The following is a 14,998-nucleotide window of genomic DNA, read 5'->3' as shown; positions in this document are numbered from 1 at the left end:
TTAAAAAATAAAAATAATAATAATCAAAAAATTAAAATAACAGTAATAAATAAAGAATTCATTCCTTTTACATATAAGTAAATAATAAGTTATTAAATAAATATATTAATAATAATAATAGTATTCTTAAAAAATTAGCGTATAAAAATATTATAAGTTAAAGTAATAATTACGAAAAAAAATACTTACTATGAAAAATTAAAAAATAAAAATAATAATAATCAAAAAATTAAAATAACAGTAATAAATAATGAAATCATTCGTTTTACATATAAGTAAATAATAAGTTATTAAATAAATATATTAAATAATAATAATAATAGTATTCTTAAAAAATTAGCGTATAAAAATATTATAAGTTAAAGTAATAATTACGAAAAAAATACTAATTATGAAAAATTAAAAAATAAAAATAATAATAATCAAAAAATTAAAATAACAGTAATAAATAATGAATTCAGTCGTTTTGCATATACATATTTTTGCCACTGCTGCTCAATTCTGCTAAATAGCAGCGACAACGTCGAATTCCTTACTTTGATTCTATCGGCTCTGTTAGCCGCCAAATCGAACATCATACAGAATTCAATTTGCACCTTCTCTATACTTTACATTCTCTGGCCCGGCGCGCTTTTCAGAATGCATCGCAAACAACGGCCACGGCGCTATGGCGGTTTTGTTTACTTTTTGAATTTTTTAATTCATAATATCTTTTGAATGGAAAGTCCAATTTAAAAACTATTTTATAGGTAGTTAAATGGTCTTGACCAAAAAATTATTTATTTGGATAAGGATTAATATAAACACATAAATAGCATGGTTTGAATTTGGTTAGCATTTTCATTAATGTTTAAAATGAAAAAAGTTGTTGTAGTGACATAACTACAATAGTTGGACATACGCTACCGCGGAGTTTTTTGTAGACATTATGATGTTCTTCAATATTGTTGTACATTATTTTGTTCTTTCGCTAATAGTTCGGCAGCGCATTCGACGAAAGACATTTTAAGACTCATTTTTCTACTCCTTCGGTTACATTGTTCAAATTTTACCAAGGAAAGAATGTAGCATTCATTCTATTAGTGAAATAATTTTTTAAATCGGCCCAGTACTTTTTGAGCCTATTCATTACAAACATACAAAAATAGGTACAAATCTTTCCTCTTTATAATATTAGTATAGATTTATGTAAAAGTGGTTTCATATGTTTATACATACGAGGTATGACAATTAAGTAATGAGATTGATTCCATAAAAACCGTATATTTGAAAATTATTCTACAACTCTGCCATCCCCTTCAAGTAGTCCCCTTGGGCAACTATACAGCGATTCCAGCGAGTTTTCCATGCTTCGTAACATTTCTGGAACGCTTCGACTGGGATGTCCGCGAGTACCCTCGTCACGGCCGCCTGGATGTCCGTAATCGACTCAAAATGGGTTCCTTTGACTACCGATTTTGTTTTAGGAAACAAAAACAAGTCATGGAGTGACATGTCGGGCGAATAAGGTGGCTGTTGCAACACGGCGATCCCTTTAGAGGCCAAATACTGAGACACGATGAGAGCGGTGTGGCACGGCGCGTTGTCGTGATGAAGGATCCAGTTACTGTTGACTCGTTTTCGCAATCTTTTGAGTACTTGGCAATAGTAGACTTGATTCACAGTTTTCCCCGGTAGAACGAATTCTTTGTGGACGATTCCACGGCTATCAAAAAACGCAATAATCATCGTTTTCACCTTCAACTTGCTCATGCGAGCTTTTTTTCGGGCGGGGGGCGCGCGGAGACAACCATTGTGAGCTTGAGCACGACTAAGAGCACTATCACCATACACTCTTACAATTTTAGCTTACGTTTCCGAAGCTGTTTCGCCCAATCTGGCGCAAAATTTTATCGCGACGCGTTGCTCTTGATTTCGTTTTTCCAAGTTCTTACAATTCGAATTCAATTTATGTACATTTTTGAAATTTATGTTTCATATTTTCTTTTTGGCTTTGAGGACCGTAATTTTATATTCTACTATATATGTAAGCAAATTTTAAGAAACACCTCTATTTGTATAGAGGTGTCAATTAAAAGATAAAGAATTTTAAAAACAACCATCTTTAATTTTAAAGTGTTAGAAAGAAAAAAATTATAACTATCCTCAATCTGAAGTAGAATTTAAATAATGAGATGTAAACCCAGACTAAAAATATTTGTATACAAAATATTTACTCCAAACATCTGTCGAAACAACATTTAATATTCATTCTCTCCCAAAATATTGTCAGATTACTTATAACGCGTAAATTTCGATAGGCAACAAGGGGTGATCAAAGTGGAGGTACCATTTTTAATAGCCTTTTTTGACAGATCACGCGTGAGTGTGTCAAGCTGTCATGTTATTTTTTTTCAGTGTTGTTTGCCATTTAATCATGAAAAGACTTACACCTGAATAACGTTATGGTCAACATAATCGGCCTACTGAGCGTACTATTTGCAACACCTTCACCCATCTTGAGACCCAACATTCATTATTGAATAATTTTCATCCGAATCGACCACTTCCAGCACGCTGTGAAGAAATTATAGTAATCGTAGCTGAGAGTGTACACGAATACCGTGGAGAGTCTACTCGGCGCCGTTCGCATTTTACGTCGAGATCTTGCATTGAAGGTGTACAAAATACAAATCGTGCAAGAACTGAAACCGCTCCACCTTCCCAAGCGTTATCGCCTCGCCTATGGAATTATCGGTCCAAATTTCTTCAAAAATGATGGCGGAGAGAACGTTATAGTCAATGATGACCGTTATATCAGGGTGTCACTCGCCAGTTGCTAGTCGAATTGTTCTAACGAGTCCTCGAAAATGGTACTCAACTGATGGACTATCTGAGACGTAGCCGTGGCCAACGTTTGAAAGAGATAATTTTAAAAACATAAATACCAACAATAAAAATTCCCCATTAAATTTGAAGTTTCTGTGTTTTTTTGTTAAAAAAGTAAGGAACCTCGAAATGGAACCTTTTATGTTCTAAAAATCTTTATTATGTTCATATGCCTAATTGCGGTCCCGTGATACCAGGAAAAATTAAACGCCAGTGCTTGTTTATGGGTTTTATGATTTGTTCCGTAAACTGCAGTTTAGAAAAGTAATATTCAAAACATAAATTTAAATAAAACATGTAAAATGCGATTTGCATACAATATACATAATATACATAAATATGCAATATAGACGGTTAATATTTTAATGAACATTCTTGGCATATGTAAATATCATATTTAATTATTGCATTTGTAAAAAACAATCATATAAAAATCATTGAAGTCTTAAAATATGAAGTCTTAATTTTCCAAAAAATAAGTTTGTCAAAAAAGTAGATTTCTACTCGATATCTACTTCTCATACAGCAAAACTTATATTTCGTCTGATTTTTCACTTTACTGTATTTAAATAAATAACCAATGAAACTAGAGAAACTTTGCACAACTAGTACCCAAAATTTATGTCATCTCACATCCAAAAATAGTCAAAATCGAATCATAACTTTTGAAGCCCGCAGACACCGACTGTGGACCTCGGTGGGAATGGTTGACTTTATACCGAACTGCCGGTTGACTTTAAATCATATATGTATGTATGTATACATTGTCACAAAATATTTAATTATTCATCGATATTTATTTTGACGCCTTCAAAATAATCCTCACCAGACATATGTAATACACTTATGCACTTTAGATCTATATGTTTTGATATTTTATTTAAATTAATCGAAATTTTTTTTAAAACATAACTTGATTTATCACTGAATGTAATCGGTCTAACTACTAGTTTCTATATACAAGGTGCATTGTATGGTTTTTTCGGCAAAATCAATTTATTTGATTGAAAATAGTCTCCTTCTGCTGTACGGTCTAAAAGCATGTCGAACGAGTGTTTTAGCTCGTTGGCCGATATGGCGGCCAGTATGCCGGTGCAAGCCTTTTGAATGGCTTCTACATCTGCATAACGTTTTCCTTTCATGGGCAAATGCATTTTTCCGAAAAGGAAGAAGTCACACGGTGCCATATCAGGTGAATACGGGGAGTGGTTAATGATTAAAATGTAATTTTTGGTTAGTTAATTTTTGCGGAACAAACCGTGCACACACCTTTTGTAAGCTCAGATGTTCGGTCAAAATGCGATAAATCGATGTTTTGGAGATGTTCAATTCCATTTCCATGAACTTCAATGATGATTTCGAATGATTTTTGATGAATTCACGCACAGTTTCGATGGAATTTCCGGTGATCACGGATTTTGATTGGCCCATGTGTGGATTGTAATTTATGTCCTCACGACTTTGAAAACTTGAAATCACTCGTGCACTCTGCTACTGGATAGGCAATCATCGCCATATACTTGTTTCATCACTTGAAACGTTTCGGTAAAAGTTTTATCAATTTTAAAACAAAATTTAATGTTGGCTCTTTGTTCGAAGCTCATTTTCGCACCCATAACACAAAAATATTGACACTTAAAATCAATAACTTCTCTTCCAACCGATGAAATGTCATGAAAATCCAACCAACCAACGCACCAGTCGACATATAGATGGTGCCAGATTCAAAAAGTCCTGTTTACTGTGGAACCCACCTTATATAGTATATATCTTAATAATATATTTTTTTATTAAATTTTATATCTCAAATATCTAAATAAAAGATAATAATAAAAGAAATAACAATTTATATTAGCAGTATAGCAATATATTGATTTCTGTTTTATTGATTTTAATACAAACGTATCGGATATGAAACTAAGTAATTATATAGCCGATATAGTACTATAAATTACTAACATACCAAATATGATTGGGATTCATTCACGGTCTCGTCGAATAACGAATATAAAATGCTTTCGAAACATTTTTATACTCCCGCAACCAGTTGCTACAGAGTATCATAGTTTGGTTCACCTAACGGTTGTACGTATCACCTAAAACTAAACGAGATAGATAAAGGGTTACATATGTATGTATGTATATATAAATGATCAGGATGACGAGAAAAGTTGAAATCCGGTTGACTATCTGCCTGTTCGTCCGTCCGTGCACGCTGTAACTTGAATTAAAATTTAGATCGATGAAACTTTTTATGTGGGTTCCTTAGTAAAAAAAGTTCGGAGATGGGCGTATTCGGACCACTGCCACTCAAATCGCCATTAACCGAAAACATATTGAATATGCCATAACTAAGTACTAAATTAAAATATAAACCCGTAATTTGGTATAGAGGATCGCTGTAGCAAGGGGCACTTTTTGAAAAAGTGGGCGTGGGGAATTATGGGAGCTGGTGTGAGAATTGGTCTCAGGACCCGACCAACCGATTTCGACAAAATTTAGTTCGTGGCATTCTTACATCCTTATGCCACATTGTAAAAATGGGCGAAATCGGACAACATGTTGAATTTTCAGTACACAAATCAATAAGCAATTAATATAACGGGATAAAACTTTGTACAAATAATGTCTTTAGTGTGTGCAACCTTATGATCAAAAGTTATTTAAGACCAATGAAAAATGTTCAAGCTCCTAGATACCGAATATTTAGACCCCGTTACCTATATTTGACTTTTGTTCGTAAATGTGTGATATATATAATTAAAATTAAGAGATTATCCTTCTCTAATAATGGTATGTCTGTTTGTCAAAAATGGGTTGAATTGGACCAATATTTTCCCTTAGCTCCCTTATACTTAATATAAAGATTTTCGAACTTGGGGTTGACTTTGTACCGCATATATCGGTCAATATGTGAGTGCGCGTGTTTTATTCATAACAGTGTATTTTTGTCCGTAAAGTAGACAAATTTGAACGAAAACTTGGCCTAGCCCCCTTATAACTAATATCAGGATTTTCGAACATCCGGCTGGCTTTACTCTATATGATTGGTTTTACACCTTGAAGTATTTCCCTGACCTTGATTCTTGCAAGTTACAAGAGTATAAAATGTTCGATTGCACCCTAACTAAGCCCTTCCTTACTTGTTTAATATAAAGTTTTACCAACACCTGAGAGTACTTCTTTGATCCTTAAAAATTGCGAGGTTATAAAATGTTCGGTTACACCCTTATCTAGTCCTCCCTTTTTATATATTTTCTTCATTATTTATTAATTTTAACTATTTAATCTGATTTTGCAATGCAGCATTGGGAATATATTAAGGTAATTACATTCATTATTGACAAAAAAGTAAGTAATAAAGTTATAAATATAATTTGCTTATAACGGAGCAATGGAGGATATTGTGACACAAGGCACGAAGTAAATGTGTCCACCTTATGAATATATAAATTGCATAAAGATAGATTTTTTTACTATCATTAAAAGCAATGAAATCCTGTTTATTTCGTAAGAAGAAGTGTTATACTATACTTTAAGATACATTAACAAGTTTTTAAGGAAAGTTACTTTATATTTATTCGTTAGTTTTTTATTTGATAAAAACCTCTATTTGTACGTTAACGTTTGGACATACGTAATAATTAGGAATGGTTTACAAAAATTATCTTTGCTTAAAATATTAAATTTCCAAAATTTATTAATTACATTTATTGTGTTAATAAAAGATTAAATATAACTTTTGGTAAGTTTTGAAAAAACAATTTTGGTATAGTTAAAAATTCTAAGATATATATTTAACATACTTTTTATTTTATTTTTTCTTAACATGTTATAAAATGAGATTTCATTTAAGGGGTATTCTACTCTAGAAATCAAATTTTGGGCAGTTTTTTGAATTTTATTAAAAAAAAAAACAAACATATTTTTACTATCCATTTTTTATGGTGTTTTTATTGATATCTTAAGAATACAGAAAAAAATGTACAAAAAAATATTAAAAATTAAAATAATTAGAGGGGGAGAGACAGGTGTAAAAAAATGACGCATCTTGGTGACATTGATGATGACTCTCCTGGTGGTCTGAAAAAAATCAAAAGAAATTCTTAATCAGTAAGGATGCTGTTATAGTCCCTACCTCAGGGAACACGAAAATTTTTTTTTTTTGAAAAATGGCGACTGCCTGAAAATAAAAATCATTTTTTACGCTTTTTATTTGAAATTCCTGAATTTTTTTTAAATATTAAAAACAAAGGATTAAGGATTATTTAAAGATAGAGGATAAAGGATTATATAAAGAAGGTTCACACAAAATTTCAAGTAAATCGGTTGTATAGAACTTGAGATAATGCCGGTACCGTGTGGAAAAAAGTAGTTTCGAGAAAAACGCGTTTGAAAAAGTGAGTCTACCTACCTACCGGGCTAGGTACTGCGTCACTAAAGTAACTGTAGCTCTTAAAATAATTTTAATTTTTAAAAATCCTTTGGATGATATGTTCTTAAGGGTCTAAACTTTAAATATATGAAAAAGAAAAATCGAATTTTTCAAAATTCTAGAGTAGAATACCCCCTTAAACGATGCAAATTCAATACGAGACAAATTTAATGTAAATTCAATTTTAGCTTTGACTAAAAATTTCTTTAAAATTTATAGCCAGAGAAGTTATATTATTTACTTCCGGAATTGTAATAATATGAAAAAAACAAAATCTGCTCTATTTTCAGAAATACACAATGTTACATATGTGTGTTTTCACTAATGGATATCCATGTTGTCCACCTTCAGTAAGTTTAAACTTTTAAAGTTATAAAATGAAGTTATTTCAGTTTGATTTCATCAGATTCCTATTTAATTTAAACAAATATTTTATTTAACATTTACATAAACATATAAAACCCAATGATTCTTAATTCACTGCATTGCAGTTCACTGATTAGAAAACAAGAAGTGAGATTATCAATCTTTTGCAACAGTTCACGTCGTATACTCATGGGCTATTGATGTAGCGCAAAAACACGTCACCGTTGGAACGTAACCGCTTGAATTTTCTTTTCCATAAATAAATATATTTAAACTTATGTTTGTTAAATGTAAAATAATTTATTACATTTATTTTATTTGAGTTACATCAACATAAATGGTACTTATACAACATAGAAAAATATTTATTTTGTAGTGAATATTACTAATTTTAATAATTTTTTTTTTTTGTAAATGTAACAATTCTTTTATAAGCTTAATTTGTAATAATATTGCATTTTTGGTATTTATTGTGACTTTCGCAACCAACTTAAGAAATATTTTTGTGTTTTAGATATGTATTATTTGTTTTTAATCTATATTGTTATATATACGTATTGTTTAAGTTTTTATATTATATACATACACACATACAACAATATTTTGGTAATGGAAATTTTTTCAAAAGAAAATCATGTTTTTTAATTATTTTTAATAGGCTAAAAGACAAGTGGATGATCTATTCGAGGATCTAAGGGATGGCCACAATTTGCTAACCCTTTTGGAAGTTTTATCAAATGAACACCTGGTAAGTTAGAGATATAATTTCATTTCATGCTTATTTTAAAATATTAGAAAAAAACGTTTTCAAAAATAAGGTCTTTACGTTAAGGTGCTACTAAATTATTTTAAATTTTAAAGAAGACTTTAAAATAAAATTGTCGTGTAATAAAGAAACTTTTTTTTACATAAGTTTGCTCTAACTCGTTTAAAAAAATGGAGCCTTCTATTAGTAATAACAAAAAATGTATATTGCTTTATACAACATAAATTTAATTCAACTTTGAAACAAAGAAATCGGATATACTTCAGATCGTACATTTGTTAGTAATTTTTATTTTTTAAAAATCAGCTGTTTCCTACGTAAGTGCGACTGGGTATTTTTTCCAATTAAAAACAGGTTCGTCGGTACTTGCAATTTGGTGACACATCCGCCTGACTCTACAGTAATCACTAATTAGAAGCATTAGTGACATGGGTCAACTTTTTCGCCTGTTTTCCGTATTTTTGTGACGCTAACAACTATTGCTTGATGACAATTTCTCAGTACCAAGACTTCATTGGTGTACCTTTCACTTGAACTCCGTTCCACCTTTTTTCAATTCGTTGCCAGAAAATGTAGGCATATTCCTCTATGCCATAATGGTGTCTACGGCTGGAAAGGAAACACATAGTGTCCATTAAATTAACAGATGTAAAAAACCGATCGAAGTACAATACGACATCTATTTCTGCCAATAATCTAGTTAATTTGAACACAAATTCCTCTCCAGTGTTCCAGTTTCTTTTTGAAGTTCCTTGCCATGGTATAAGCCACATTTTATAGCACGTTTAACAGGCTTGAGAGGCATGCACTTTTTTAATGTGCCGCGCCCCTTGAACTTCGTCATTTAATTATCAATGCTTTGATACAAACTATCCTGTCGGCATTTCTTTAGTTTTCTTCAAACATTCCACCAAATCATCAACATAGTAAATTTTGGTACTATTCTATGGCTTATATAGCTGTACATTTTTGGAGTAAAGAAAGTAAATCGATCTTATACGATTGCTTCTTTCACTGCCTGATTACCAAGCGAGAGTAATCTTTGAGAGATGAAAGTTGGTTGTAGCATATTACAACATGCATCCAACAACTGTTTTCATTTCATCCGCATTGGTTTCTGTTATTTCTTTTTAGTTTAGATTTTCATTTGTTTCCGAGGAAGCCTCAAACACCCCATCCCCTATTATTCATCTGAATCCCTGTTTTCGTGGGAGCTGGAGGCACCACTTAGTATGAATTCGTCAGAGCTTCGTCCACAAAAGTCTTCCATGTCGCTATTATTATCTATTTTTTATTCAGGATCAATTTTCTAAGAAAACAAAATTTTTTTCCAACAGAAAATCACATTAAGCACAAAATCAAAGTATTTTTTATAAAAATACATATATATATATTTATTTAATAAACAGGCGTCTAAGTTGAAATACTCCTATATTGAAATATTCTCACTCTAAATATCTTATAAAAACTTGGAAAGCACTTTGAAAAACTAATAAAACACTTAACTTTGCGCACGTCGTAACTCACAAAAACAGTGTTGTAAACGCAAATGACAGAAATATTAAACGGTACTTTATGTACAGTGTTTGTACGGAAAGTAATAGGACTGAGTCGATTTAAAAAAATTTATTGAACCAATCGTTACAATTTTTTAAAATCTTTTAAAATAGGCTCCTGCGTCGATGCAGCGCTGCCTGTGCGATTTCCAAGCATTGAAGCCGTCACGGAAGGCATTCTCCGGAATAGCCCTGAGAGCCGAGTGGCATGCTGTTTGGATGCCCTCTGTCGATTCAAAATGTTTGCCTTTCATCTAAAGATCCATGACTCGTCACCTGTGATTACGTTATTCAAAAATTGGGGGTCACTTTCACACATGGTCAAATTTTCTTGGCACATTTCCACCCGCCGCAATTTCTGGTCGTCAGTGAGCGCTTTTGGTACCATCTTCGCGCACACCATGCGCAAGCTCAAAACTTTTCGCACACTAGTCACATTGTCGTTGTTTGTTTGAAGTCGCAGGTCTCCCAGCACTATCTTCATCGGTTACCTCTTCCCCGCCCTCCTAAAAGGTCACAGTTTCACAGAGTTTCACACAGAATTTAGTTAGGAACGCCCTCTAGGGAATCCAGTCGGTGCGCGGACGCTCCGAAGTACGAGTACAGTCGCGGCGAAAGAAAGTCAGTCCTATTACTTGCCGAACAAACCCTGTATTTAGGAATTCTTAACCCATTTCCGACGGCACCTAGATCTACTGCATGATTTTATTTCAACTTTTTATTTTGCCCCTACTTAGGGTTGTGCGCTGGGTTTGGGACCCGCCACGTAAAAAAACACCCCCAATGAAAAAGCAAACACAGCCTCGGATGAGAGACCCCCCTTTTGATGACGACCATGGCAAACGAAATAAGGACTATGATTTGAGGGCATGCACCTGGAATGTCCGGTCCCTTAATTGGGAAGGTGCCGCTGCCCAGCTGGTAGATGTCCTCGTAAAGATAAAGGCTGACATCACCGCCGTCCAAGAAAGAGAACAAGGATAGAGACAAGTAGGTCCTTGTGACATTTACTACAGTGGCCATATAAAGGAGCGCAAGTTTGGTGTTGGATTCGTGGTGGGAGAGAGACTCCGTCGCCGAGTACTATCATTCACTCCGGATAATGAACGTCTAGCCACAATCCGCATCAAAGCGAGGTTCTTCAACATATCGCTGATTTGCGCCCACGCCCCGACGGAAGAGAAGGGCGATGTGACCAAAGATGCTTTTTATGAGTGCTTGGAGCGCACTTATGAGAGATGCCCCCGCCACGATGTCAAAATCGTGCTTGGCGACTTCAACGCCAGGGTGGCCAAAGAAGGTATCTTTGGCATTACGGTCGGTAAATTCAGCCTCCACGAGGAAACATCCCCAAATGGGTTGAGGCTGATCGACTTCGCCGGGGCCCGAAATATGGTTATCTGTAGTACTAGAGTCCAGCATAAGAAGATACATCAAGCTACCTGGCTGTCTCCGGATCGAAAAACCACCAACCAGATCGATCATGTTGTGATAGACGGAAGACACGTCTCCAATGTTTTAGATATGCGTGCGCTCCGAGGTCCTAACATCGACTCGGACCACTATCTTGTTGCAGCCAAGATTCGCACCCGCCTCTGTGCAGCAAAAAACGCACGCCAACAAACACAAGGAAGGTTCGACGTCGAGAAGCTGCAATCACAACAGACAGCCGAAAGATTTTCCACTCGGCTTGCACTCCTGCTCTCTGAGAGCACTCGTCAACAACTCGGTATAAGGGAACTGTGGGACGGCATTTAAAACTCCTTACGTACAGCTGCAACCGAAACCATTGGTTTTCGGAAAGTGCAAAAGAACAGCTGGTACGACGAGGAGTGCCGTGTCGCAGCGGAGAGAAAACAGGCTGCCTACCTCGCGACGTTACGATCGACCACTACACGTGCGGGATGGGATAGATACCGAGAGTTGAAGAGGGAAGCGAGACGCATTTGCAGACAGAAGAGGAAAGAGGCCGAAATGCGTGAGTACGAACAGCTTGATAAGCTGGCCGACAGGGGTAATGCTCGAAAATTCTACGAAAAAATGCGGCGACTTACAGAAGGTTTCAAGACCGGAGCATACTCCTGTAGAACCCCCAAAGGTGATCTAGCCACCGATACCCAGAGCATACTTAGATTATGGAGGGAACACTTCTCCAGCCTGCTGAATGGCAGTGAACACATAACACCAGGAGAAGGCGAACCCGATTCCCCAATCGATGACGATGGAGCAGACGTTCCATTGCCCGGCCATGACGAAGTTCGAATAGCAGTTGCCCGCCTGAAGAACAACAAAGCGGCAGGGGCCGACGGATTGCCGGCCGAGCTACTCAAACACGGCGGCGAAGAACTGATAAGGAGCATGCATCAGCTTCTTTGTAAAATATGGTCGGATGAGAGCATGCCCAACGATTGGAATTTAAGTGTGCTATGCCCAATCCATAAAAAAGGAGACCCCACAATCTGCGCCAACTACCGTGGGATAAGCCTCCTCAACATCGCGTACAAGGTTCTATCGAGCGTATTGTGTGAAAGATTAAAGCCCACCGTCAACAAACTGATTGGACCTTATCAGTGTGGCTTCAGACCTGGTAAATCAACAACCGACCAGATATTCACCATGCGCCAAATCTTGGAAAAGACCCGTGAAAGGAAAATCGACACTCACCACCTATTCGTCGATTTCAAAGCTGCTTTCGACAGCACGAAAAGGAGCTGCCTTTATGCCGCGATGTCTGAATTTGGTATCTCCGCAAAACTAATACGGCTGTGTAAACTCCGTCCGAAAAGCTCCGTCAGGATCGGGAAGGACCTCTCCGAGCCGTTCGATACCAAACGAGGTTTCAGACAAGGCGACTCCCTATCGTGCGACTTTTTCAATCTGCTGCTGGAGAAAATTATTAGAGCTGCAGAACTGAATCGAGCAAGTACAATCTTTTATAAGAGTGTACAGCTGTTGGCGTATGCCGATGATATTGATATCATCGGTCTCAACACCCGCGCCGTTAGTTCTGCTTTCTCCAGACTGAACAAGGAAGCAACGCAAATGGGTCTGGCAGTGAACGAGGGCAAGACGAAATATCTCCTGTCATCAAACAAACAGTCGTCGCACTCGCGACTTGGCACTCACGTCACTGTTAACAGTCATAACTTTGAAGTTGTAGATAATTTCGTCTATCTTGGAACCAGCGTAAACACCACCAACAATGTCAGCCTGGAAATCCAACGCAGGATTACTCTTGCCAACAGGTGCTACTTCGGACTGAGTAGGCAATTGAAAAGTAAAGTCCTCTCTCGACGAACAAAAACCAAACTCTATAAGTCGCTCATAATTCCCGTCCTGCTATATGGTGCAGAGGCTTGGACGATGACAACAACCGATGAGTCGACGTTGCGAGTTTTCGAGAGAAAAGTTCTGCGAAAGATTTATGGTCCTTAGCGCGTTGGCCACGGCGAATATCGCATTCGATGGAACGATGAGCTGTACGAGATATACGACGACATCGACATAGTTCAGCGAATTAAAAGGCAGCGGCTACGCTGGCTAGGTCATGTTGTCCGGATGGATAAAAACACTCCAGCTCTGAAAGTATTCGACGCAGTACCCGCCGCGGGAAGCAGAGGAAGAGGAAGACCTCCACTCCGGTGGAAGGACCAAGTGGAGAAGGATCTAGAAGAAGATGTTTAAACTTTAGGTGGTGCATATACTACTGTGATCAAATTGAAAGGTGAATTTTGTCCATTTCATCTCCTTCAAAGTAATTCCTTCCCACTATAATGCACTTAAGGCAACGAATTTTCCAGTCATCATAGCACTTGGAAAAATCCTGATGGCCATCAGAGCCGTCTTCGATTCAGCTTTCCTCAATTGATTCAAAACGGTATCCTCGGAGTGGTCATGTGAATTTGCTGAATAGCTAGAAATTACACGAAGGTAAATCAGGTGAATGTGGTGATTGCGGCAAGATATTAGCTGAAAATGTGGCGAAATTATCACGAATAACCAATGCAGAATGAGATGTTGCATAATCGCACTTCTTTGTTCAATAAATTCAGACATAGTAAAAATCGAAGAAAAAATTTACCGATTCGAAAAGCACGCGAAGTATAAATTAAAAATGCACCTTTCAATTTAATCACTGTAAAATCAACCGGGGTCGGAAGCGTTAAATGATTTCGTCGTTTGATAACGATAATAGAAATTAATTTAACGTGTTTTAACATTCTAATCACAAAATGTTTTACCCTTAAAATTCATACTTTTTTATTTTGTTTCACATTAATTAGATATTTAAAAATAAATCATTTGTATATATATGGCACAATTTTCCACTCATTATATTCAATTTACTAAAGTTTCATAAATAATGCAAATTTTCTTCTTTTATAGCCACGTGAAAAAGGAAAAATGCGTTTTCATATGTTGCAAAATGCCCAAATGGCCCTTGATTTTCTTCGTTACAAAAAAATTAAATTAGTTAACATCCGAGCTGAAGATATTGTTGATGGCAATCCCAAATTGACCCTTGGTCTCATTTGGACTATTATCTTGCATTTCCAAGTAAGTACGATGAAAAGCTCTTTTAAATTCGATTTATAGCATAATTTTTTGTAATCGTCGATTTAATATTCTTTTAAGATTTTTCTTTAGAAATTTTAAATCTTTCCATTTTTGTAAAATCATTGTTCATTTTATACGAAACAAAATTTGTTGAAAAGATTACATACATGAAAGCCTAACCGGAATTTGTAACACACGAATTTCGATGTGTTGAAATTGTTCACTTTAGGTTAAGGTTAGGTTAGGTTGGTAGGCTCGTGAGCCACTCTTAGTTTTGGTCCTGAACAATGCCAGAGAGAGTTTTGTTACGTAGTTCAGCTGCTTCACTATCGGTACCTCTTCCAGTATCTCTTACCACGAAACCTCAAATTGTTTTAAGCCTTACCTGCAGTTATCTCGATTTGTCAGCTCCATTCTGCAGAAAAAAACGGTTCGCCACTGTGCATATTT

General features: G+C 35.7%; 1 protein-coding gene across 30 annotated transcripts in view; it reads left to right on the top strand.

Annotated features, from left to right (window-relative positions):
* LOC105232556 (microtubule-actin cross-linking factor 1) overlaps window positions 1–14,998 on the top strand; it is a 152,694-nt gene that overhangs the window by 37,023 nt on the left and 100,673 nt on the right. For 13 of the 30 annotated variants that reach the window (XM_049451126.1, XM_049451116.1, XM_049451115.1 and 10 more), the window contains 4 exons: window positions 6,175–6,192; window positions 7,594–7,653; window positions 8,328–8,417; window positions 14,378–14,548. In XM_049451126.1, coding sequence (XP_049307083.1) covers window positions 6,175–6,192; window positions 7,594–7,653; window positions 8,328–8,417; window positions 14,378–14,548 — 339 coding nt within the window. The remainder of the gene's footprint in view (window positions 1–6,174; window positions 6,193–7,593; window positions 7,654–8,327; window positions 8,418–14,377; window positions 14,549–14,998) is intronic. The other 17 variants (XM_049451130.1, XM_049451145.1, XM_049451146.1 and 14 more) reach the window with 2 other exon arrangements.

Source organism: Bactrocera dorsalis, chromosome 3 (assembly GCF_023373825.1).
Source record: "Bactrocera dorsalis isolate Fly_Bdor chromosome 3, ASM2337382v1, whole genome shotgun sequence".
NCBI classification, from domain to species: Eukaryota; Metazoa; Arthropoda; class Insecta; order Diptera; family Tephritidae; genus Bactrocera; species Bactrocera dorsalis.
Note: the sequence above shows the minus strand (reverse complement) of the source record. Positions and strands in the feature narration are given on the sequence as shown.